Source organism: Cervus elaphus, chromosome 12 (assembly GCF_910594005.1).
Source record: "Cervus elaphus chromosome 12, mCerEla1.1, whole genome shotgun sequence".
NCBI lineage: Eukaryota > Metazoa > Chordata > Mammalia > Artiodactyla > Cervidae > Cervus > Cervus elaphus.
This window is the reverse complement of record NC_057826.1, coordinates 16,561,163-16,585,863: the sequence shown is the minus strand read 5'-3', so window position 1 is coordinate 16,585,863 and position 24,701 is coordinate 16,561,163. Positions and strand designations below refer to the sequence as shown.

The window sequence follows — 24,701 nt, the reverse complement described above, 5'->3', positions numbered from 1 at the left end:
GGAAGAAATATGAGGAGAAAAATAGAAGGGCACAGTAGAGGACAGAAATGGTATGGACCTAACAGAAGCAGAAGATATTAAGAAGAGGTGGCAGGAATACACAGAAGAACTATACAGGAAAGATCTTCATGACCCAGACAACCAAGATGGTGTGATCACTCCCCGAGAGCCAGACATCCTGGAAGGTGAAGTCAAGTGGGCCTTAGGAAGCATCACTATGAACAAAGCTAGTGGAGGTGATGGAATTCCAGTTGAGCTATTTCAAATCCTGAAAGATGATGCTGTGAAAGCGCTGTACCCAATATGCCAGCAAATTTGGAAAACTCAGCAGAGGCCATGGGACTGGAAAAGGTCAGTTTTCATTCCAGTCCCAAAGAAAGGCAATGCCAAAGAGTGCTCAAACTACCGCACAATTGCACTCATCTCACATGCTAGTAAAGTAATGCTCAAAAATTCTCTAAGCCAGCTTTCAGCAGTACATAAACCGTGAACTTCCAGATGTTGAAGCTGGTTTTAGAAAAGCGAGGAACCAGAGATCAAATTGCCAACATCTGCTGGATCATTTAAAAAGCAAGAGAATACCAGAAAAACATCTATTTCTGATTTATTGACTATGCCAAAGCCTTTGACTGTGTGGATCATGACAAAACTGTGGAAAATTCTTAAAGAGATGGGAATACCAGACCACCTGACCTGCTTCCTGAGGAATCTGTATGCAGGTCAAGAAGCAACAGTTAGAACTGGACATGGAACAACAGACTGGTTCCGAATCAGGAAAGGAGTACATCAAGGTTGTATATTGTCACCCTGCTTATTCAACAGAGTACATTATGAGAAACGCTGGGCTGGATGAAGCACAAGCTGGAATCAAGATTGCCAGGGGAAATATCAATAACCTCAGATATGCAGATGACACCACCCTTATGGCAGAAAGCAAAGGACTAAAGAGCCTCTTGATGAAAGTGAAAGAGGAGAATGAAAAAGTTGGCTTAAAGCTCACCATTCAGAAAACTAAGATCGTGGCATCCGCTCCCATTACTTCATGGCAGATAGATGGGGAAATGATGGAAACAGTTAAGAGACTATTTTCTTGGCTCCAAAATCACTGCAGATGGTGACTGCAGCCATGAAATTAAAAGACGCTTACTCCTTGGAAGGAAAACTATGACCAACCTAGACAGCATATTAAAAAGCAGAGACATTACTTTGCCAACAAATGTTTGTCTAGTCAAAGCTGTGGTTTTCCAGTAGTCATGTATGGATGTGCGAGTTGGACTATAAAGAAAGCTGAGTGCTGAAGAATTAATGCTTTTGAACTGTGGTGTTGCAGAAGACTCTTGAGAGTCCCTTGGACTACAAGGGGATCCAACCAGTCCATCCTAAAGGGAATCTATCCTGAATATTCATTGGAAGGACTGATGTTGAAGCTGAAACTCCAATACTTTGGCCACCTGATGCGAAGAACTGACTCATTTGAAAAGACCCTGATGCTGGGAAAGATTGAAGGCAAGAGAAGAAGGGGACGACAGAGGAGGAGATGGTTGAATAGCATCATTGACTTGATGGGCATGAGTTTGAGTAAGCTCCAGGAGTTGGTGATGGACAGGGAGGCCTAGCATGCTGCAGTCCATGGGATCGCAAAGAGTCGAACACGACTGAGCGACTGAACTGAACTGAAGGGAAGACTAGGATCTGACGTTTAAGGGGTGACTATGGAGAATTCCAAAGTGGCAAAGCTAAGAGTTTATGAGTATGAAGGATAAGATTGTGAGAAACAACCCCAAGGGACTCAGTGACAGAGAAGGCAGGTTCCTCAAGGAATGTATGAACATGTGAAACTGGTGGAGTTTGGAGGTGGGTGGGTGGGTGTTCCTGTACTGTTTTCATTATCTGTACCTGTCCTCAATGTTTCATCAGACATTCCCGTTTCTTCTCTGGGGCCTCACATCTGATTTTCTAAAACAACATGATTGAGCATCAACTCCTGGGCACTTGGTTGTACTATTTAAGTTTATATAATCTGAAAGAGCTTCTTCTGGTCTGTAGGAATTGTCTATCCTTTAAAAATGCCCTTTTCTTTCATTATCTTATTCTACAGCTGAGCACCTAGTACATCTTTTTAAGTATAGGTACCATGATCTACCTCAGCATGCATTATCAATAATCTCAAATAGGTAACCAGAGCTCATTCCTTACAGTGTGTGTTATATATACTTAAATCTGACCAGAAGTATACTTGCCATATTGTCAGAAGCATCACCGTGACAGAACTATAACTTTAGCTCTCCCTCACCACTTTATTTCATTACCTTTTCTGATTTTCTCAGTCCTGAGAAAATGATCTTACATTACATGAAATCTATACAGGTACCTAATAGAGTGTGTGTTAAAAAAAAAATGGATTTTTTCAGATTTCTATTTTGTTTTGGACGCATGAATCATCAAACTATGTTCAATTTGCTTTACAGAGCAAAGCTTCTAAACTATTGAAACAAAAAAGGGATCAGTGATGATGAGCATTTACACTTTGCTCTACACCAGGAACTAACAAACATCAACTATACTTCACTTTAAAAAAGAGACTATGAACAATTTAGGATAACACTTCATCCAGGAAACTGGTCACCAAAATTTCAGCAATTTAAGGATTTGACTTTAAAAGACGTATTTTCTTAAAGGCGCATGTAAAATTATGTTATGGAAGCCTTATTTTAAATTATTTATTTCTCAAGGTTCTACATCATTGAAAACAAAGACACGTTTTAAAGAGTAGACCTAGGTACCTCCGTGGGTCTGGGGTATGCAACTTTTTAAAAGAGTGGTGTGCTATCTCTGCCAGGTGTACACTTTCTCTGATGGAAAGAAAATGGTTCAGGTGCCCCTTATATACCTAGGAGATGCCTTTGGCCTATTTACTGTATGAATCTGGTTTGGAGTTGTGTATGCTAAATGCAACCATGTTTGAAATAAAGGGTCCTAATGAACCTCTTCCTGCATGGAATGCCAATTAACTGCCTGCTTTTAATTGATAATTGGACATTAATCCCTCAGTAGTGCCATAATCTTAAACCACAGTCCAGCCCCTACTGTCCATCAATGAAGGATTGGACAGTTACGCAGTATTTGACTAGACACTGAGCATGTTTTAATTTGGGAGAGAATAGTACCCACGTGCATCTTAATGGGAAGGAAAAGGTGAATAGACAATTGACCTTTGGCAATATTATGACTGCTAAAAGAACACAATAACCAGCTCAGCTTACACTCCAAATGTGTTCCCTCCATTCTTGGTAGAAACAGAAAAATACAATAAAATAGAAAATTCTTCTGTTGGCAGAGAATATGTATTTATACATTCTTGTGTGTTTAGCTCAGTGGTTAGAGAACACTTCCTGGAAAGACTGCGGCACACACGTGTTTTCAATTTGAGCTTGTACATTTCAAGGTTCAGTGCCCTGGAGGTGGCTTGGCTCGGTGTTTAAAACACACGCTAATGAATTTCAGGTTTGGGACAGAAAGTGGCTGTTCCACATTGGACAATCATGTGAACTTGGAATTGCTTCCCATGAATGTCTTAAATAACTATGTAATGTCACTCTGGACAGCAGGTTCTCCTGTCTCCAAACACAGATAACTGATTGCCTTTGCTTGGGATACTCAGTGCTTGCTTACTTTTAAAACTTAGATTTGGCAGAGTCTTTCATTTTTGTAAAGGGAACATTGTGGGAGAAAATAGGGCAAAGATCATCTGAGTGCAGTTGGATGTACTGAAGGACACTTACAAATAACCTTGAAACAACCCCAAAAGACTGGTTCGGGCTGAGTGTTTTTCTTTTTTTTTTTTTTTTTTGGTTTTGTTTTTCCCCTTGGATGTTTGGAGTAAGAGAAAATTCAAAAGAAAGTCACCTTTACTACCTTTTTGTGTTGATACATCTAGCAATAATTTAGAAACTTCATCCTTTCTGATCCAGCTGACCTGAAAAGTCAAGAAAGTAGGGTAGTTGATATAGTAATTTCTGTACAGGAGAAAGCAGTAAGCTGATGAAATCACAGACACCCTTTAGTCGGAATGAGCTCTGAGTGATGCCTGCCCTGGCCTGTGCACTTTTGGCATGCTTTCAAAGACTTGATTCTGACTAGCTGGGATGCTGCAATTACCCAGCATTCCGGAGGTCTTGCTTATATGCTCAGAGCAAGTCGCCATTTGTGTTGGACCAGCAGGGGGAAAAGAAAAAAAAAGTTGATTTCCTGGATTCCTTTATCTGTGAAAGATTGATCATGGGCTGTAAGGTCCTTATGGAGCAGGGGAGTTTCCATTTCTGTGTGATGCCGTATTTGTCTCAGTTATGCCATTCATCATCTGTGAGGCTATGCACAAGCCTCCCGTCTGAGCTTCAGTTTCCTCCTTCCTCTTTTAAGCAAGCTGGGCCAGATGAGCCCCTCAGGCCCTTTCTAGCTTTCACGGCCTGAAGTTCAGTTTCTTCGGCACATAGGAGCTTGAGGCATTGGTCGACTAGAGACAGTTTGGGTTATTTAACTGCTGATAAACTTCCAGCAGATGACTGTGAATGTATAACAACACTCAAGTCCTGCAGAAAGTTTGTATTGGCTTTGCTGAAAGGATCGGTGGACATCCGGGTGACAAAGCACTCCTAAGTGCCAGGCAGGGGTTGTCAGAAGACAGTGCCGCATCCAGGCTGGACGCTCACCGGGGACGGTGGCCTGTGCTGAGCGCGGGCGGCAGCACCAGGCGGTCCCCGGGCAGCCTGGCCTCAGAAGGTCGTGGGTGCCTCCGTGCTCCTGACCACCCCTCCTGACCCAAATGCCCTGGCCTCCTAGCCTTTGGCGACTTACCTCACAGTTCTAAGATTCTGTTTGGCTATTTTTAAAATGAAGATAATATCTACTTTTTGGGATAAATAGCTTAAAGGTAATGCATTTGAAAGTGTCTTGCACATAGGTGAAGCTTGATAAATAGGTAACTAAAAACAGCACTTTGTAAAAAAAAAAAAAAAAGACTCCAAATAAGATAACTTTATCTGAAAGCTGAAGGGGGAAGAAAAGAACATTTGTGTAGTGAGTAATAAAACATTTCACAGAGTTCTCTAAGATGTATCTCTCTATCCTTACAACCTTGTTTTACAGATGCAGAGACACCTGCAGGTTCCCAGGGTCATGATACCTGGAAACAGTGGAGTGGAGATTGTTCTGGTTCCAAACCATTGTATTCCTTTTACAGTATTTTATAGTTAATGTTAAACCTCTGGTAATTCTGGAAAAGGAAGTAAAGGATCAAAAAACGGTCATAGTACCTATTTGAGGGATTTCTCCCTATGCCCTCTTTATATGACTACAGAGGTACTGATTGCCATTTGACAACCAAACCCAGGAAAGCCAGGCCAGTCACTCCTCACTTTGTGGGATCTTAATTCCGAAACAGTTCCTGGGGATAGCTGGAAGATTTGAATATCTCTGGGATGTCACTGTCCAGTTTCGAAATAATTTTATAAATGGGTTTCTTCCAGGAAGGATCTGCGTCTTTGCCTGTGGAGACAGCCCTGAAGAACTCCTGTAATGTCAAGCTGGCGATTTCCAAGAAGCAGTCTGGGACCTGCGTTCCCAAAGAGACCCACGAGAAAGAAAAAACGTGAGGCTGTGAAGCCTGGCGCCATCCAGACCTCACTGCCCGACGCTGCCAGTTCCCTGGGTTGCAGGCTGATCAGAGCACCCCCACTCTCCTGGCCCCTGACTTTTGCAGCCCCAGGAATCCGTTGCTCCCTCATCAAATACAGACCTTAAAATGATGATCCTGATGAGACAGCCCTGGGAAAAAATGGATTAAGGACACTCCCTCTGTAGCAGTAGCTGATTCCATTAATGGGTGACATTTTTAGCAAGTGGGAAATTCTGACTCTGGTTGAAATGAAATCTGTGGTTCAAAAGAGGTTTTTAGTATTCTTTTCCTTAGTGTCTCACGTGGAAAGAACCGCCCCCCAAGCTTACGGCTGTCATACCTCATTCCACCTTCTTTGGGGACTGGATTAAAAGGACTTGGAATCATTCCTGCTTCCAAAGCCAACCATTTGGCTTGGGGGTGGAGAGGGCTCAAGACTATGTTCCAGGACCTCACCCAAACTGGCAGCATTAACGATGGGACATCCCACAGGGCCTCCAAATCCAGCCTGGCTGGGGGCTTGCCCCCACTGCCTGCCAGATGACCACCCCCACATGGAAGGACGCAGTGCTGCCCCCCACCCACATGCCTGGACCCCCACGAGCCTCTCAAAGGAGGCATGGCCCATTTTCCCCACAGGTAGGCTTAGGTTTCTGAACATATTCTGATGGGGCATCTGACCAGCGGATGCCAGCAATTCTTCGCTTTCTTGGAGGCCTCAATACACTGCTCTTTGTGACCTCACAGTCACATGAGAAATGCGAGAAGAGGGCACTGTGCTCAGTAACCAGACGCACCGGGCACCGCAGAACAAGATGCCAGCCGAACAGAGCTGTTGGCCACACGCAAGGAAGATTACAAGCTCTCACTGATGACCCTTGGGCCACTTGCTCACCCTTCACTGATGCTTTACCTCTAAGGTGCCACCAGCGTGCCTTCATAGGGACCCCCAAAGGACTGAGCAGCTTAAGTATTGTCTATTACTTCCAGAAAGGATTTGAGATGACTTGCCATGGAAGGCCCACAGATAAAACTATTCAAGGGAGAATAAAGATAAGAACCAAATGATGAGCAGAAACTGCAGTAAAGAAAACCTTGGCCAAGAAGCAGTGCTGCAGCGAGAGCCCGGTATTTATCTTGGGCCTCCTGGTGCAAAGACAAGAAGGTTTGCAGGGTGTCAAACCCGGTCATTACAGAGTATTGTCTAAAACGGCATAACACCTGATCTCTGCCCATGTTTCTGAATAGACTGACTGGAGATTCAATTTGTGGCATTTACCTGCTGCCTACGAGAAGATGCGGAGGCCCTCATCTTTGTGGATGGTACAGAGATGGGTCCCAGGCTGCCCTGCTCTCAGTGACGTAAGGACAGACATGGAAGGGGATCTTTTCTAAAACTCCAGTGACAAAGGGAAGGCGCTCGTCAGACCTCCTGGGACCCAAGTGCACGGTCTTACCTCAAAGTCATTTCCCTTGTTATAGTGCATATTGAGAGCTCGAAAAAGTTCTGAGTCGCGGAGAACCACCAGCGTTTTGGGATTTGTGACACCATCGGAAATCGCTTGCCGGGCAAATTTCTCCATCTGTATGTAATAAAACTCACGGAAGTTGCTGAACCACTTGATCATCTGGGAGGTGATGCAGCGGTTGAACTGTGCAAACAACAGGCTCCATGAAATCAGACATTTGTCACAAGGTGCTCAGAGTCAGAACTGTCAGCTTCCAATTCAGCACGGATTAGCAAGAGTGGCTTCAATTCACACTAAACAGGGCTTTCTTTAAAACAGAAGTCACAGCTATTTTCTAAGCCTATACAGTTATACATGGAAAAATCTGAATTAGCTGTAATGCCCAGTAGAAAACAAATGTATTTTATAGCCTAGACTTATAAAGGTTTTTCACTCCTTAAATGTGACTTTGGGAGGGCCCAAGGTCAAGATCCATGTGGTCCCATTTTCTGCAGCCACCCAGGTAGATTACATCACAGCCCCGGTGCGCTCTGCAAGGTAAAGAGCCAAGGGAAGGGGTAATGGTATAGATCGGAGGACTATGTATTGGCAACTCAGAGTTGCAGAATGAATCAAAAAATGAGAACTTGGTTCAGAGATGAAACAAGCGATTGGGTATGAGGGAAATAGCTCAAAAAAAAAAAAAAAAAAAAAGGCTGGGGGTGGGGGTGGGATGATTGAGATACAAAGTATCAGCAGGCCCTAACCCAACCCCCAGGGTAAAGGAGGCCCTCTGAAACTATGGAAACATGCATGGCCTGGTTCCAACCCCCAGAGCTTGATTTTTCTTATTGTCACATTGATTTGTATGCACCTTCACTCATTTTTGAAACACAAAAGTTCAAAGGTAAATTTAACAGCTACAGTGTCCAACTCTCGATACATTCTTTCTTTTTTATAGTGTCTCCAGCTAAGACAGAACACTAGGCTAAAGATGCTATTTACTCTTGGTTCTGTAACCCTGCCTCCCTCCTCAAGTGTTTCTGGGTCTTAACTATAGCTCAGAAACTTAAATTCAGAGACCCAACCTTCCCACCCCCAAAGTTACCCCTGTTTATTCAGTTTCCCAGCCCAGGACAAAAATGCCACAACAAGAAGAGGAGCTAAAGTGCGCAGATGATGACCTAGGATTTGACTCAACGTGGGAAACACCTGCGGCCACTTGGGAGTTTTGCAGAGACTGGAACTCAGTTGAAGGACTTTACCTGAACATCGGGGAAGTAAGCCTTCAGGAGGTTGGAGCTGGGGTAGCGTGTGAAGAAAAACATTAGTTTGGCCTTCTTCAAGTGACCAGGATTGAGGCCCTCCTGGATTTGGCCCAGGGTCAAGGAAAACTAAGACCAGTTTATCAAATGATTTTGTCAAATTATCCAAATGGTAAATTGTCCTGTTCCTTATGGTTTCTATTTAAATTTTTTCTGGTTGAATGATGTGTTTGCTCCATTTTTCTCTCTCTAGCAAGTATGATCAGATAAACTTCTTTCTTTCCAGATGCTGAATACCATCTATGTACAGTAAAGTTGCAGAATTTAAAAAAACATTTTGATGTGTTAAAGATCTATGGCATGTGTGATAGCAGATACAATTTGTTGTACTCAGTGTGTGTGTCTGTGTGTGTGCGTGCGCGTGCATGCACGCTATCACAATAGGGTGGGAAGAGATGGCAGCTGTCCCCCAGATAAACCATTTCAAAACCCCAAGGAGAGACTTACTTCTCCTCTCTATCTCAGTTTCCTCATCTGTAAAATGAGAGGAATCAACTAGATGGTCCCCTTTCTGGCCCTCATTGTTGAGTTTGTGGTGTTGATGCCAACAGGCACCTAACCAGACTGAGTACCAGATCACAGTTTGCTTTGGCTCAAGAAGCTCGAATTGCCGGGCTGCACTTCTCTCCATTTGCCTGGCAGAAGCTCCCCCTCACCCTCCCCACCTCAACTCAGATGCCCCCTGTGCTGTGAAACCCTTCCTTGCCGAATTAGGCCTTCCTTACCCTGGGAAGCTCTTTGTATAAGCTGTTTTTTGTAAGAATGATGTGATTGGGGTTTTTATTGCATGTTTGCCTCCCCATTTAGACTGTGAGCTCCTTGAGAGCAAGGGCCTTACCCGTTCATCTTTGTATTCCACGTGCCTAGCCCAGTGCTAGGAGCAGAGTAGGTGCTCAATAAATGTTTGGTGAATGAAGGAATGAGTAAGTGAATTGTCAACTTTAATCCATGATTAAGTATGGCGATTCTATTCCAACCCATGCCTCTCACTCTGGGAACAGATCCCTCCCCCTTTAGTAAGAGCAGGGGGCTGTGGCATGAAAATCTAGCACCAGGGCGGTAGGGAAATAAAGAGTCTTACGCTAGAACACTTAGCATTCCCAGGAACAATCCTAGGGCTGTGTGGAAAGCATTCAGGGTGACCTTGGAGCTGAAGCCTGAGAGCTTTAGGACAATGAAGGCTTCTCAGGAGGACATGTCAGTTTACCCGAAGGAAACCAGACAACTGATTTCAACTATAGCTGGCCCAGGCACCCAGGCCGCTGTCCAGGAGGCCCCTGCCCCCTGCCTCACTAGCCCTACTTCTTATCCTTCGTAAGTGCTATGGAAATAATCCTGGATTGGGAGTTCAAAGACCCAGCTTCAGATCATAGATTTTGCCACCTAGTCCTGTATAACCCTAGGCAAGCTGCTTACCTTCTCTGGGCCCTATTTCTAAACTGTGGAGTGTAGTGGTTGAAACGCGCTTCAGTCAGATGCTGGCTTTGAATCCTGGCTCTGCATGTGTCTGTCTGACTCTGAGCAACTTAGCCTGCTTCTGTCCCTCTCGGATACTGATCTAGAGTGGATACTTGAGGATGGTGAGGTAACTTGGGCTCACAACCCCTTCTCTGAAACAGTGGGCCAAATAGATACCAGGTTTCAGAATTTATCTTGTCAGGGCAATATGGTGTGTGTATGATGTGTTAGTCACTGCCCACAGCAGGGTCTGTGGCAGCTGTCTAATCAGATAGTTTAAAGTTCCCACAGCAAAATCAATGACTAATTGTGCTAAGTGAGATAGTCTATAAAAGGCCTCCTATCAGCACACGTAGGGCTTCCCAGGTGCCGCTGGAGGTAAAGAACCTGCCTGCCAATGCAGGAGACACAGGAGATGTGGGTTCCATCCCTGGGTCAGGAAGATCCCCTGGAGGAGGGCATGGCTACTCACTCCAGTATTCTTGCCTGGAGAATCCCATGGACAGAGGAGCCTGGCGGGCTACGGTCCATAGGGTCACAAAGAGTCGGACATGACTGAAGCGACTTAGCGCGCAGCGCAGGTCAAAACCTGCGCTTTGCAGGTTTTGCAACCGAGAGGATTTCCCATCGACCTTAGGAGAAAGAAATCAGAGGTTTTCAGAGCGTTTTGAGTTTCAGAACTGTGGCTAGGTGGCAGCGCACAGGGGAACTGCCGGTCCCAGTGCCTGCCGCCCAGGAGGTGTGCGGTCCCTCATCATTGCCTCAGCATCATACCCGTTCCACCTGGTCACCGGGGCATCATGTGAATGGAAAGTTCTTTTAGACGTAAGCATCTTGCTCTTCTGGGCTTTCATGGCCCCAGAAGAATAAATCTATAATTCTAGAATGAGAGAATAATTGGGGCCAGGATGCTTCTGGGGGCCCCCAATTGTTGCAAAGGTAGCCCAATACCTGATCGGGGCAGCCAGGCCCTGTGGGTGGCCCCCCAAAACCCCCTGAAGCTCTCGGAGCCCAAGCCTCATTTCACAAGGCAGGTCCAGGCACACAGGAGGTGCTCTTCTGAAATAGCAGAATACCCTTCCCAGGGGAAGATCAGCGGAGAATCTTTGGGGACTGAGTTCTTGAGGTTCTTCCACAACCTGACACTGACAGGGAGTCTTAATCAGTAGCCTCTTGTCAAAGTCCTGCACAGATAGCTTCTCTCACTCAGGGCTTTCACCTGACAAGAAAATCTGTCTACAGTGATCTCTCTGTGTCTACTGCCTGAAAGGGGTACTGGTGGCTGGCAAGATGCTCTCAGCATTGGGTTTGTTTGTGGCTGTTGCTCCCGGCCTGCCAGGAAAAGAACCCAGGGGTGTCCAAGCTTGGGCTGTGTTGCCAACACTTGTGACCAGCAGGTGGCGCTCATAGCCTAGGAACCAAGAGCCAGCCTGGTGTGGCGTGAGTGGGTTCCACCCCATCCTGCCGCCTTCACCAGAGCTTGCCAGGTAGAAGGGGCTAGACTATTCACCCCTGCTTCTGTGACTCCACAGGCACAAGGGAGATGCAATTTAAGGCTGTCCCTGAGAAGCAGCAGCGTGAGCTTGGCTCACTAAAAAAGCCACATCCAAAATACGTTCTCAGGAACTTTAATCTCACAAGATGCTGGTTGAAAGAGAGCTCTTTGGTTAGATGCATGTGGGACTGTATACATTCTCCTCTTCGCGGTTTTCATCCGACTTCATGCTAAAAAGGCTCTGAGAAGTCCCACAGAAATGGAACTAACCCAATGTTTACCCAAGACACTTCTCTTGCTTCAACAACTTTTACATTCCTGAGGGAGGGTTACTCTGGAGAAACGCCTGCTTCTGAGTGGGCTCTCCCTAAGGCCTGCAAAGATGATGCAGTAAGATTCAGACCCCCTGCAGACCAGCCTGGGCCCCACAGCCTGCCCGGCGGGGGACCCCCCACTCCCTCCACTCATGCAGCACCCAGCTCTCTGCTCAGCAGCAGCTTAGAAGCTAGTCCTTAAACTGAAGTCTTCTTACCCCTTTCGCCTGGCCTCAGGTCTTGTCCCTGAAGAAAATCTCCCCTTTTCCCATCAGCCCCGCAAGTTTCTGGCCCCTCATGTATTGCCCATGAGTTATCTAGTTGGTGCAGGTAGAAGGGGCATGACTATTCACCCCTGCTTGTGTGACTCCACAGACACAAGGAGATGCAATTTAATGAGATGTCTCATTTAAGGAGATGTCTCTTTTTGCCTGAAGAGACAAGAGGTTCTGGGAGCCACGTCTCAGGTAAGGCCATTGCTTAGGTGTAGGCCACTGCCAAGGTGTATGAGCAGCTGATGTCTCAGTGATGGGGTTCTTCCTTCCACAGGGTGTTTTTGTCATATTTTGGGAGCCCATTTGGATTTAAAAATAAACAAAACCCTTCCAGACCCAAAGGATTAATTCAGTAGTGGTAGAATCTATGTTACAGAAGAAGGTGAAGGAACCCTCCCAGACCCTTGGATCTCAGAATATGGCCACCACTTTCTCAGGAACCTAACAGCTATGAGCCACAGGGGACGGAAGCCCTAGAACGAACATTAAGAAGATGCCCCTCTCCTCCGGGAGAACAGAGCAGTTCCCCGAGCCAAGCAGTGGTTTGTCCCCTAACCTCCCCTCAGCGTCTGGAGTTCCTGTCTCCCTGGGCTGGGACAAATGAGAACCCCGATTACCCGAAAAGGATATGTGGGCTGCAGAGAAAGGAAGCGTGTCCGTGATAGCCTGCAGGCCACCCGGCTCCATTTTCACTGGGGGAACGAGGGCCAGTCTTTCCAAACAGGTGGACGTGAAGGGCCAGGGGCACTGCTGCTGGCCCGAGGCCAAAGGTCGCAGTCTGGCAGCTCCCCAAGGTCGCAGGGCCACCTCCGAGGAGGGCTGGCTCCGGGCAGACGGGTCCTGAGGAAGACCGCCCCTCCAGCGGCCCCCGGGCCCATGGCCTAGTAGCTGGCCGAGAATCTGCTCCTCCTGGATGTGGGCAGGTGCAACCACCAAGGGACAGTCTGCTGGGGGAGCCTGATAGGGTTTGGGGATCATTCTCGGAGAGATGGGGTACCTGGGAGGATCTAGAGACTTGGCCAGTGATAAGCTTCCCAGTGGAGCCCCTGCTGGTGGCTGGGCCCGCCTCGGCAAGGCCGCCAGAGGAAGCGGATCTTTATGGGCACCGCCCTCGGGAGGCGAGGGCTCACTCCTCCCATCTGGCACGGGCCCCTGCAACCTCCCGCCCAGCTGAGTCAGGCGCCCCGATGGATCCACCAGTACCTTCTGTAACACCGAGTCCACAGCCTGGGATATGGCCCCCGTCAGTTCTTTCTTCAGACTCTCCAGCAAGGCCCGTGCTTCAGAGGGAAGAAACCTGGGCCCCTCAGGCAGGTACTGGACCTCAGACGCTCTGTGTGTCTCCAGCCTGGAGAGGTCCCCGACAGACCCCGGGCAGTGGTGGTGGTCGCTGTCCACCCCCCAGGGCCCAGGCCCAGGGCCGTGCCTCTGGTCTGCCGTCGCAGGGCCCTGGGCTGCGGCCCTGGGCTCCACGGCCCGCAGGACGCGCTCCCGCAGGTGTCTCACCTGCTGCCTCAGCAGGTGGAGCTGTCCTCTCACCCGAGGGCCCCCCTTCCTGCCGCCGCCCCGCTTCCCGGCAGGGCCTGGCTCCAGGGGGCCTTGCTGAGCGGGAAGGCTCTGCTTCCTCTTCCGCCCCCAGGCCTTCTCTGGGCAGCTCAGGCCATCCCCAGCGTGGGCCCTGCCTGGCCCCAGAGGGGTTGGGGAGAGGAACATGCCTCGTACGATGGTCTCTACTCTGGCCCTCTTTGCCTGGATGTGCTCATCCCCAAAGCAGTTAGGGTCAGAGAGGCTGGAGCCGGGGACCTGACTCCAGGCAAAGGGGGAGCATCTGCTCTGCTCCCTGGGGGACAGGCTTCTTCCACCTTCCATGCAAGGTTCTGTCGAATGTTGGGCTGGACCCGAAAGCAAGCTGGAGTTTGGATCCATCTCTTGGCTCCACAGACACTGTAGTCAGGGTTCTGCGAGAGAGTTTCTCTGGAGGCTCTCAGCTGGAGGTGCACCTCCAGGGATCTGGGGCTTTCTCCTCTCCACTTAGAGGAAGGATTCAGACTCTGGGATTCCGGGCGCTCACCCACCTCCTGGGCAGACTCTGAAAACAGAGACAGGAGATAACAGGACCTGTGACTTTGAGCAGTGCTTCTCCAACTTGACTGTGCAAACAGATCAGCTTGAATCCTGTTAAAAGGCAGATTCTGAGTCAGCAGGTCTGGAGTGGGGCAGCAATTGATTCTGTATCCCCAGCCAGCTCCCGGGTGATGCTGCTGCTGGTCCCGACCACACTTTGAAGACATTCCCAAGAGCAGGCCTCCCAGGAGAAAGTTCTTGTCCTGCCAGGACATAAAAATAAAATAATCCATAATAATGATTGTGGCAGCCAGTTGCGTAACTGGCATTGTGCCCATAACTTTACACCCATTACCTAATTTAATTCTCATAACAGCTCCGTGGGAATGCTGTCAGTCCTATTTTACAGATAAAGGAAACAGGCTCAGAGGAATTAAGAAGTTACCTCCCTAAGGTCATACAGTTAGTGTCAGGCTGGAGTCAGAATAAGATTTATCTTGATTTAGAATGACTTTCTGCAATAGAATCACCCTGGGCACTTGTTAAAAATAGCAGATCCAGTAGGCTCGCCAGTCCTGCTTAATCAGAAGTCCTCAGTGCTGTGTTAGGGCACCTGCCTCTGAAACAAGCAAACTGAAGTTTGAGAACACGCTGTTTGACCACTATGCAATCCTGCTCCTGAAAGAGTCGGATCATGCATTTATCTTTCAACCTTCTCACAGCTGCTTTTTAAGCATCTACTGTACATCAAGACTTCTTCTGGACACTTGGGCAGTCTGTGGTGAGTAAAACAGCATAGTCTTGCTCTCGTAGAGCAGGACATCTAGCAGGGGAAGAGAGAATAAAAAAGTACATTTTCAGGTCGTGATAACTGCTATGAAGAAAAAGCACAATAAGGACTGGGATGAAGGTATGGGAGAATGAGGGAGCAATGTTAGAAAAGACTGCATAAAGCTGTTTTATTCCCATGAATATCAAAGTGCGCTGCACTCGAATCAGGAGCTAATGTGTGTGCAGGAGGCTTTGGGTAGCAGGTATAAGGCACTTGGAGCTTATGAAACATTCATATATGTAAAGTCATTACATCTCACACCAACCTTAATGGCTGGTGTAATTCTCCCATTTTGTAGACAGGGAAATTGAGGTTAAGAATGGCTCTCAGTTACTAATGTTCCAAGTGTTCTAATGCAAACACACTTCAGCTCCCTCCCCAAAGATAAGAAGACCTGCATTAAGAGACTGACTTCTCTGTCTTTTAAGCAGATTCATCCTTTCCTAGAAAATTTAAATGAATTTCTTTTTTCTCTACAGATTTCCACTCTTGATTGCTTCTTGAGTACAAATGCTGGTAGGAGAGATTTTGCTTTCTTTCCATTTTTCATCTTGAAGCTTGCTTGGAATTCTATACTTTAGGAAATCTCAGCTCTTCTGGAGCCAGGGGGTTCTAGTTGGTAGACTTGACCACAGCCTCCACTTGGAGCTGGCTGGCAGCTGGCAGACACTCAACACAAGCTCTCCGAGGGCAACTTCATGTCAGCACCAGGGTGAAGGGTAGGAGGCAATGGCAGCTGCAGTGCCATTTTGAGGGAAGTGCCACTGAAAGGTTAGGTTCTCAGGTCAATTAGAAGATTCTGGCTTTGAATAAGTAAGACATTTGTAAATTACTAAAATTAAAAATCACTGATTTGCCACATTAATATAAATGAAAGAATTTGCTATTGCCAAGTTTTACCAACAGTTTTGATGGTTTACCACCTCTTGGAGAGAGAAACATTTAACTTCCTGTGATCATTTGGCAATGAATATACACTATTTGTATAATATGAAAAAAAATTTTTAAATCATATCATCTAATAAGCATAAGTGGATCATTGCATATACATTAGCTGCCTTCTAAGCAATAATGATCACTACACTGGCACAATTGATATTTTAACTTAGAGGGACTAAACAAAAATAACACAAACCATGTATATTTTCAGTTAAAAGGGGCTTTTCTGGTAGCTCAGCTGGTAAAGAATCTGCCTGCAATGCAGGAGACCCTGGTTTGATTCCTGGCTTGGGAAGATCCCCTGGAGAAGGGATGGGCTACCCACTCCAGTATTCATAGGCTTCCCTTGTGGTTCAGATAGTAAAGAATCTGCTCACAATGCAGGAGACCTGGGTTCGATCTCTGGGTTGGGAAGATCCTATGGAGGAGGGCATGGCAGTCCACTCCCGTATTCTTGCCTGGAGAATCCCCATAGACAGAGGAGCCTGGTGGGCTACAGTCCATGGGGTCGCACAGAGTCAGATATGACTGAGTAGCAAAGCACAGCACAGCTTCCAAAAAGAAGAAGGGTTTGGTTATAGTTATTTTTAGTGAACATTTCCTAAACTCAACGTTTTCAAACCCAGACTCCATGGCTGCGCTCTGCCTTTCCTCTCTGCCACCTATCTTCTTGCTCAGTCCAGAAGCTGGAGAGCCTCTTTGACCCCTGCCAATCTTCTTATCCTCAACATGCGGTCACTATGGCTGGTAAATTTTGGGAAAAAATGGCTCTGAACTACATTCTGCCATATTGTTCCCATTATGTTTTCCTGACTTCGCATCTCATAAGTTTTCACCTGGGCAATTCCAATACCTCATGACTGGTCCCCATCCTCTAGCTTCTCACTGTGGTCCTTTTTCTACATTCATTCATTTATTCATTCAACAAATATGGGCTGAGTGGTGACAACAAACAAAATCCTCTGCCCAAGTGGAGCTAACAATCATGCAAAGGGAGGCAGATGTAATAACTTAGTAAGGAATGGAAGGCCAGTATACAGGGCCTTGTTGATAACTGTGAACTCTGAGATAAATGAGGACTCATTGGAACACTATGTGCAACATGACCTGACTTAGTTTTAAAAGGCTTGTTCTTTACTGGGTGGGGAATAAACTAGGCATGGCGAGCAAGGGTTGAAACAGAGAGATGGCTTAGGAGGCTCTTGTGATCATCTAGATGATAATAATTCAGATGAGATGGCTTGGACCAGGGTGACAGCAACAGAAGTGGGAAGTGGTGTCAGATCCTGGATATATGTCAATGTTGAAACCAGTGGGGTTTACTATTAATAACAGATTGGATGTAAGGAACAAGAGAAAAAGAAGCATCACTGATGATGGCTCCGAAGTGTTCGGCCTAGAAGGATGGAGTTGCATGGACTGAGACGGGGAGGGCTACAGAAGAAGCAGACTTGAGGAGGAATATCAGGAGCCCAGTTTTGAAAGTGATAAATTTGAAATAATGATCAGACATCTCAATGAGGATGCTGAGAAAGCAGTTGGATAACTAGGCCTAGGGTTCAGTGGGGGAGATTTGGGTTCAAAATAAATAATTAAGAGTTGCAGGTATGTAGATGGATGTACTTATCAAAGAGTGAATGTAGGCAGAGAGGAGCAGGGGGCTGAAGTCTGAGTCCTGGGACTTAATAGCATGAAGAGGCTAGGCAAGAGGGGACCCAAACAGGAAACATAAACAGCAATCAATGAAGTAGGAAGAAGTTTAGTGAAAGAAGTGTTTCTAGGAGACGGGAGAGGTCAAGTCACATAAGGATTGTGAATTGACTGTTCAAGTTAGTAATTCCAGATGTTATTCAGAGTCACTTGGAGTCTTTATCAGAGCACTTTTGGGGGAGTGGAGGGCAGGGGAAGCCTGGTTGGACTGAATTTTAAGGAGAGGCAAGAAGAGGAATTGGTGACATTGACTGTGGCAATTTTTTCAAGGTGTTTTGTAAGGAAGAGAGAAATAGGAAAGTAACTGGAAAGAGAAGTGGGGTCAGAGAGCGTTTCTCAAAGGAACCCTCCCACGCCATTGGTGGGAATAGAAATTTGTGCAGCCACTGTGGAAAGCAGCATGGAGGTTCCTAAAAATAGTTACCATATGATCCAGCAATCCCACTCCTGGACATATATCAGCAGAAAATTCTAACTCAAAAAAGATACATGCAGGGAGTTCCCTGGCAGTCCAGTGGTTAGGGCTCCAACCTTCCACTGCAGGGGGAACAGATTCCATCCTTGAATGGGGAACTAAGATCCTGCTTGCTGTGTGGAAAAAAAAGAAAAAAAAAAGATACATGCACCCCCCCATGTCTGTACTATTTACAGTAGCCAAGATATGTAAGCAACCTAAATGTCTGTCAACAGATGAATGAATAAAGAATATGTGGTACATACATACAATGGAATACTACTCAGTCATACGAAAGAATGAAATAATGCCATTTTCAGCAACATGGATGGGCCTGGAGATGATCATACTAAGTGAAGTAAGTCAGAGAAAGACAAATATATGATATCACTTATAAGTGAAATCTAAAAAAATGATACAAATGAACTTTTTTACAAAACAGAAATAGACTCACAGACATAGAAAGCAAATTTATGGTTACTAAAGGGGAGCTGGAAGGAGGGATAATTCAGAATTTGGGAGTAACAGATACACACCACTACATACAAAGCAAATGATGAACAACAAGGACTTACTACATAGCGTAGCGAACTGTAGTCAATATCTTGTAATAACCTATAATGCAAAAGAAGCTGAAAAGGAATAGTATACATGTATAACTGTACATCAGAAACTAAGACCACATTGTAAATCAAATATACGCCAATAAAAATTAAATTAAAAAAAAGATAATTTCTCAGGATAGGAGGCATCACAGGATATTTGTAGGCTAATAGCAACGCTGTTGTGGAAAGATAATATTTGTTAATATAGACAAGAGGGGGAGAATTTCTGGAGCCTTGTCTTTGGGTAGGAAGGAGGGGATGTGATGTGGTGCAGACGAGGAGGGCTGACTTTAGAGAGGAGAACCCTCAGTTCATTGGTGGTGGAGGAGAAAGGCAGGTATGTGGGCAGGTGCTGGCAGGTGGGTAGACGCGGTGATGGGAGCTCGGTGGGGGAAGTCCCTTTTGATGGTTTCCATTTTCTCAGCAACATTGTCATTGACATTAATTTTCTAAAATGTAGGTCTGCTGACGCGCCTCCATGGAATCCAAGCCTTTGCTAGCTTCCTATTTACGGTAAGGTGCAGATGTCTGGGCTCCTGGTAACCATGGTCTTACTCTAACTCCTCTGGAGCCCCTGCCCTCAACCGTTACCTGTGTTGCGCTGTCCTGGGCTGTGTTTCCTGAGCTCACCAAACTGCTTCATGCCTCCAGATCTTGACACCTGCTGTTCCCTCCACCTGGAAGCCCTTCTGCTTTCCACCTGATGAACCTCTCCTCCTCTTTTAAAATCCAACTGAAATGCCCGCTCCTTTCTGAAGCAATCATTGTGTCTCCCCCCATCCCCGCCCTCTGCTTCAGGCTCTGAGTTCCCCAAGTAGTGCCTGATCACCAATTGTCACCAGACAGGTTTGTGCTCAATTACATATTCTCTCAGCACTTTATTCGGACTGAATTTTGTCCCCTCATTAGAGGTAAGGTATTTCAGATCCCTCCAACACCAAGCGCAGAGCCTTGTGCGTGAAACAAAACCAACACAGCCAGACCGGGAGACAGAAACAGACAGAAGGGCACAGAACCACCAACTGCCAAATCTCCCTTGTGGGTTATTGAAGGTATTGTTTCTGGTGTGGTCCGTGTGCCCGGGACGGCACAGCTATTAGAGTCAAGGACGGGACTCAGTGTATTCGATGAAGCAAAAATCAGCAAGAATGTTTTGATGTCAGAAACTGGAAGTCCAGCCAGACACTGCTGTGGCCGGTTGCCCAGAGACGGTCACGCCCATCTCTGTAGGACAGCCATGGAAACTCTGCACCCGGGCAGCCAAGAAACAGGAAACCTCTAATGCTGGGGCCAGCCTGCTGCCCGAGCCCTGGATCTGGGTGTGGCTTGAAGCAGCGATGCTGTCTGTTTGAAAATTAACTAGTAACACTCTCACACTCACTGACAGATGTGACCATTGTCACAACCCTTTAAAAATAGGTTTACTGCTTTCCTTGAAAAGTGAAAGTCATGAAAGTAATACAGGATCATTTTACTTCCCAAATACAGAAATGTGTTAGTAGGAGAAGAAAGACACTTATAACGCTGCCTCCCAGAAAAAAAAAAATCACAGCCAACATTTTGGTGTTCATCATTTTTTCCAAATTTTTTGTCTGTGTACAAAGTTCCATAATTTTCATAATTCTATTTATTTAAAAAAAATAAAATGGAATCATACATAGTTCTGTAGCTTTCCATTGTTCCCTTTTTTGTGTCAAAGAACATTAATCTACAGCAGCATTGTAAAAGCTGATAGTAGTCCATTGTATGGATGGACCATAACTTATTTGGTAAATTCTCCTCCTGTGTGTGTATGCTTAGTCTCTCAGTCCTGTCCAACTCTTTGCAATCCCATGGATAGTAGCCCGCCAGGCTCCTCTGCCCCTTTCTAGGGACATTCCTCTGTTTTCATTGTTATAGCCATAGAGAGGAGTTGAGAGCAGGGACCCTGGAATCCACTTGGATTTTTTTTTTTTTTTAATTTTTTGCTGGTTGACTTTCCACTTGGTGCCAGGCACAGAGTTATGGGGTGTTGGGAAGGTTCTCGTGTGGCTTCAACAGTAAGGAGGGAGATTCTCTGAACTGCCTTTTTGGCATTTTTGCTCTTTGGATGTTAAAGAATGGAGCTGCTTCTGCTGGCTACTGTCCGTGAAGTCTTGAGGTGGGGAGCTGGGGGAAGGGGAGGGGTGGGGCAGGGCTCTTAGCACCTAGGGCCTTGGAAGGAAGCCCGGTGGCGGGCGGTGGCCACTCTGGACGGGGGCCTGGTGTTGGTTTTATTGGGCTAGCACCAGGCTGCTGCTTCCTCATGGTTTTCCAAGCCAGGTCACAGGTGACCATGTCGCTGGACGCTAGGGTACTGAGGACTTCAACACCGTGGCCATGAATAGGGGTGTGGACTTCTTGAAAAAGAAGGTGGCCCATCCGTGCCCGAGTCGGCCTTGAGGGGACTGGGGTGGTAGGGGCTGGCCTCCCTGGTACTGGGCACCTCCGCAGGAGCTGTTACTGAAAGTGAAACCCAGGCAGCCCTGGTGGCATTGGCGGTCATGGGTGGCCACTGGCCGAGATGCTGGAGGTGCTGGCTGCCTGCTCTTGCTTGTGGGCTGGTGGGAACCTCAGCAGAAACCCGTGGTCATGGCTGGCAGGGATGAGGGCGCTTGATGATGGAGCTCGTCTGCAGAGGAGACCACGAGTGGCCACTCCGTGACCCAGACATAGGGCTGCCTGCCCAGACGGAATCCTTAGAGCCACTTACTAGCTTTGGGACCTCTTGGTACTCAGCCTTCCTCTCACTTAAACAGGAATAACCATAGTATGCACCCTTATCATAGGGCTGTTGTAAGGATCCAATGTCATGTCATGGATTTAGAACAGTTCCTGGTACATAGTAAATTGCTGATGTGTTAGCTATTGTTATTATTATTGATGGTATTGAGATGAACACTCCTATCTATATCCTTGGGAACATATTATTTCCTTAAGTTACATTTCTGGAAGTGGAAATTCTGGGTCAGAAACTAGGTGTATGTTAAACTTTCATACTTGTCACCCACCTGCCCTCCAGAAAAGTACCAACTGATTGGGGGTAAAGATGAGGGTCTGAAGGAGAATTTTTAATTTTAATTTTAACTGTATTTCTGTATTAATTGAAGTTTCCTCAGAAGGTACTCATGCATTACTTGTACATATACTTTTAAATAGTCAGTTTGCTCTCTTAGCAACACATCTTTAAAAGAACACATATGATCTCATCCTCACCAACACTGGGCATGTCAGTTCTTTGTCAGTGTCAGTCTTTTAAATCTTCACCAACATGATAGGTGAAAACGTTATCTCACCATTTGTATCTCTTGCTCATTTTTCATATATTTTGGGAGAAATAGTTATGTTGCATATATTATGAAACTTAAACATGTTTATGTCATTTGAGTCAATGACTCTATATCTAAGAAGTAAAATCAAGACATTATTAAAAAATAAAATACATTTTTAAAAATTAAAAAAAGAAAATTGATGCAATACCCACAGATTTATGTAACAATGACCACCTTAATATTATTTATAAAGCTAGAGAATGGTTAAATTATATATATATATAAATTATAAAGTATGGTATCATCTATGTGATGCTATGTCATGCAGTCACTTAAAAAATCATGTTTGAGAAGAGTTTGTAGGACATTATTGTATAATAAAAAGTGGGAGAGAAAAATCACATATTAAAAATACAAAGAAAAAAGCATGAGAAGGAAATATATTAAATTGTTAGCAATGGTTCTTTGGGGGTGATGGAACCCTAGGTAATTTTTTTCTCTGTTTCTTTTTTTTTGTTAACTTTTCTGTATTTTCCATATTTTTAATGGGTATGTTCTCACTCTTGTAATTTAAAAAAGGGATCCCTTGCCTTGAATAATTAAAAATTTGCATTTATAGGGGAGGCTGTGAATATTTAGGGGCAGAGAATATATAAGAAATCTCTGTACTTTCTGGTTAATTTGCCAGGAACCTAAAACTGCTCTAAAAAAATGGGATCTATTAAAACAAACAAACAAAACATGCATTTTTCTTTCCCAGACGTACATTTCTGGGCATCAGACAGGAAAAGCCCCGCTGGAGAAGCAAATTCAGCTACAAACACAAGCACAGAACTCAGGCCTCCTAAGATCACTCCAGAGTTATGCAGGATTTTATAACTTGAAAGGGCAAAATGCGGGTGAGGTTGAATTTCAAGTAAATAACAGACATAAGAAAGCAGCTCTGTGTCATTTCTTTTCAGCTGAAGTGTTTGAGGTCACGGGCACCAGCTGAAAAGACAGTCAGTATCTGGGGTGTTCTCAACTACACAGATCACCTCCTGACCTGAGAGCCTTTCTCCCTGTGAGTTTGTGCCCTTCCATGGGATCTCTCTCGAGATCTCCCAAAAGCTCTTCCCCAAGGGGACAAAGGGGAAGAGCTGCTCACAGCGTAGGCCAGGGTGAGACCAGCAGCTCACAGGGTGTGTCTCTGCTTCTGTGATGTGTCCACATTTGTGGAACAGCAAGCACTTCCGACAGACTCCAGCAGGGCCACTGAGAACCAGTCAATAAAACAAGGTTGGCCACGGGGAGTCCTTAGATAAGAAGCACCATGTGAAGCCCGAGAGATACTGACTCATTCTCATCCCTGTGACTGATGCTCAGCCCGAGGTTTATATGAGGTTTATTGTTGTTTCCTTGATAATGTTCCTTCCAGGTCTGGGTTGGGAAAATTTAGTGTTTGTCTTTGCAGGATTTTATTCATTCACTTCCTGGACTCAGTTGGATTTTGATTGGACCAGCCTAGTAGATCACTGCCCCAATATGGTTAGAGAAATATGGAAGGAAGCACCTTATCCTGAAACAGCCTCTCCTGAGCAGATTATCATGGGATCTAAGGGCCCACCACCAGTGATTCATAATAACAATCACTTAATCATGTTTATATACAAATGCATTTTTGCCTGCTGCTGCTGCTGCTAAGTTGCATCAGTCATGTCCGATTCTGTGTGAACCCATAGATGGCAGCCCACCAGGCTCCCCCGTCCCTGGGATTCTCCAGGCAAGGACACTGGAGTGGGTTGCCTTTTCCTTCTCCAATGCATGAAAGTGAAAAGTGAAAGTGAAGTCGCTCAGTCGTGTCTGACTCTTAGCGGTCCCATGGACAGCAGCTTACAAGGCTCCTTCATCCACGGGATTTCCAGGCAAGAGTACTGGAGTGGGTCGCCAGTGCCTTCTCTGGCATTTTTGCCTGACCCATGGTATTTCTGAACAGCTTTCCATCCAAGTCCGTAGCAGGCTCAGCAAACTTTAGCTGCCACCTAAGACCTGTGCTAAGTGGCATATCTCAAGGACATACAGCATTTCTATGTTCTACTCAGGGGTTTTCACATATGACCTCACCTCTGCTTCATCTTCTGGGGGCCCCCCGCATTAGTGCCATGTGGCTGTGGGCAGGAGCGGAGGCACCCATTCATCTCTGGTCCAGCCCTGAGTAGCTTGCCCTGCTGCACCGGCTGATAGTGGAGATGGTGAGAGGAGGTCAGATGACGGCCCAGTAGGCACAGCCCTGACCGTTGACAGACTGAGATAGAACCACTTCAGAAGCCCTGGTGGTCTGTGTGACTAGTGCCCATGAATTATGGAATCGTCTTCTGGTGCTGGACTTGGGTCAGATTCACCAGCTCATGCAAGTTAACTTTGCCTCTTTCCTCCCTTAGTTTCTTTGTCTGTGAAATGGTGTTGCAAACAATGCCATTTTCTAGTGAGAATCGCAGGTGTTAACACATGCCCGGTGCCTGAACTTGCACTCTCCAGCACTGATAATAGGTGTTCCTTAAATTGAAGCTTCCTTTCCTCCTTGGGCGGGTCTGGGAGGCCCCATAGCCTTGGCACTTTAGCACTGGAATGGACTTAGGGATGCCCTGGTACAGTGAGTGGTTTCCAGAATTTTAGATTTCAATCATTAATAAAATTTAAAAAAATAGGATCAGCTTGAGAGTTGCTGACACTTTATTTGCAGATAAGGGCACAAAAAATAAGCATACAAAGACTGAATCTATTCTCATTTTATTTCATAAAAAAAGGATCTTAAAAAAAAAAAGAATCTTAAACCACA

At 45.9% G+C, this 24,701-nt stretch overlaps 1 protein-coding gene and 1 long non-coding RNA gene across 4 annotated transcripts; one reads left to right on the top strand and one right to left on the bottom strand.

Moving 5' to 3' along the window:
- Positions 1–3,275: 3,275 nt before the first annotated feature.
- PROX2 (prospero homeobox 2) lies at positions 3,276–13,945 on the bottom strand. Of its 2 annotated transcripts, XM_043920821.1 has the most exons (5): positions 13,193–13,945; positions 12,620–12,898; positions 8,388–8,495; positions 7,132–7,326; positions 3,276–5,611 (listed from the first exon to the last, which is right to left on the bottom strand). In XM_043920821.1, exons 1-5 carry the CDS (start codon positions 13,913–13,915, stop codon positions 5,426–5,428), a joined length of 1,491 nt encoding a protein of 496 aa, XP_043776756.1. In that variant the 5' UTR covers positions 13,916–13,945; the 3' UTR covers positions 3,276–5,425. The 2 variants fall into 2 exon arrangements, with proteins under 2 accessions (XP_043776756.1, XP_043776755.1); XM_043920820.1 differs by having other exon boundaries at positions 12,620–13,945.
- Positions 13,946–14,699: 754 nt separating this feature from the next.
- LOC122705462 lies at positions 14,700–20,247 on the top strand. Of its 2 annotated transcripts, none has more exons than XR_006344104.1 (3): positions 14,700–14,834; positions 15,365–15,401; positions 19,054–20,247. It is a non-coding gene; the product is annotated as an uncharacterized LOC122705462 (long non-coding RNA). The 2 variants fall into 2 exon arrangements; XR_006344105.1 differs by lacking the exon at positions 19,054–20,247 and adding an exon at positions 18,225–18,278.
- The last annotated feature ends 4,454 nt before the right edge of the window (positions 20,248–24,701 follow it).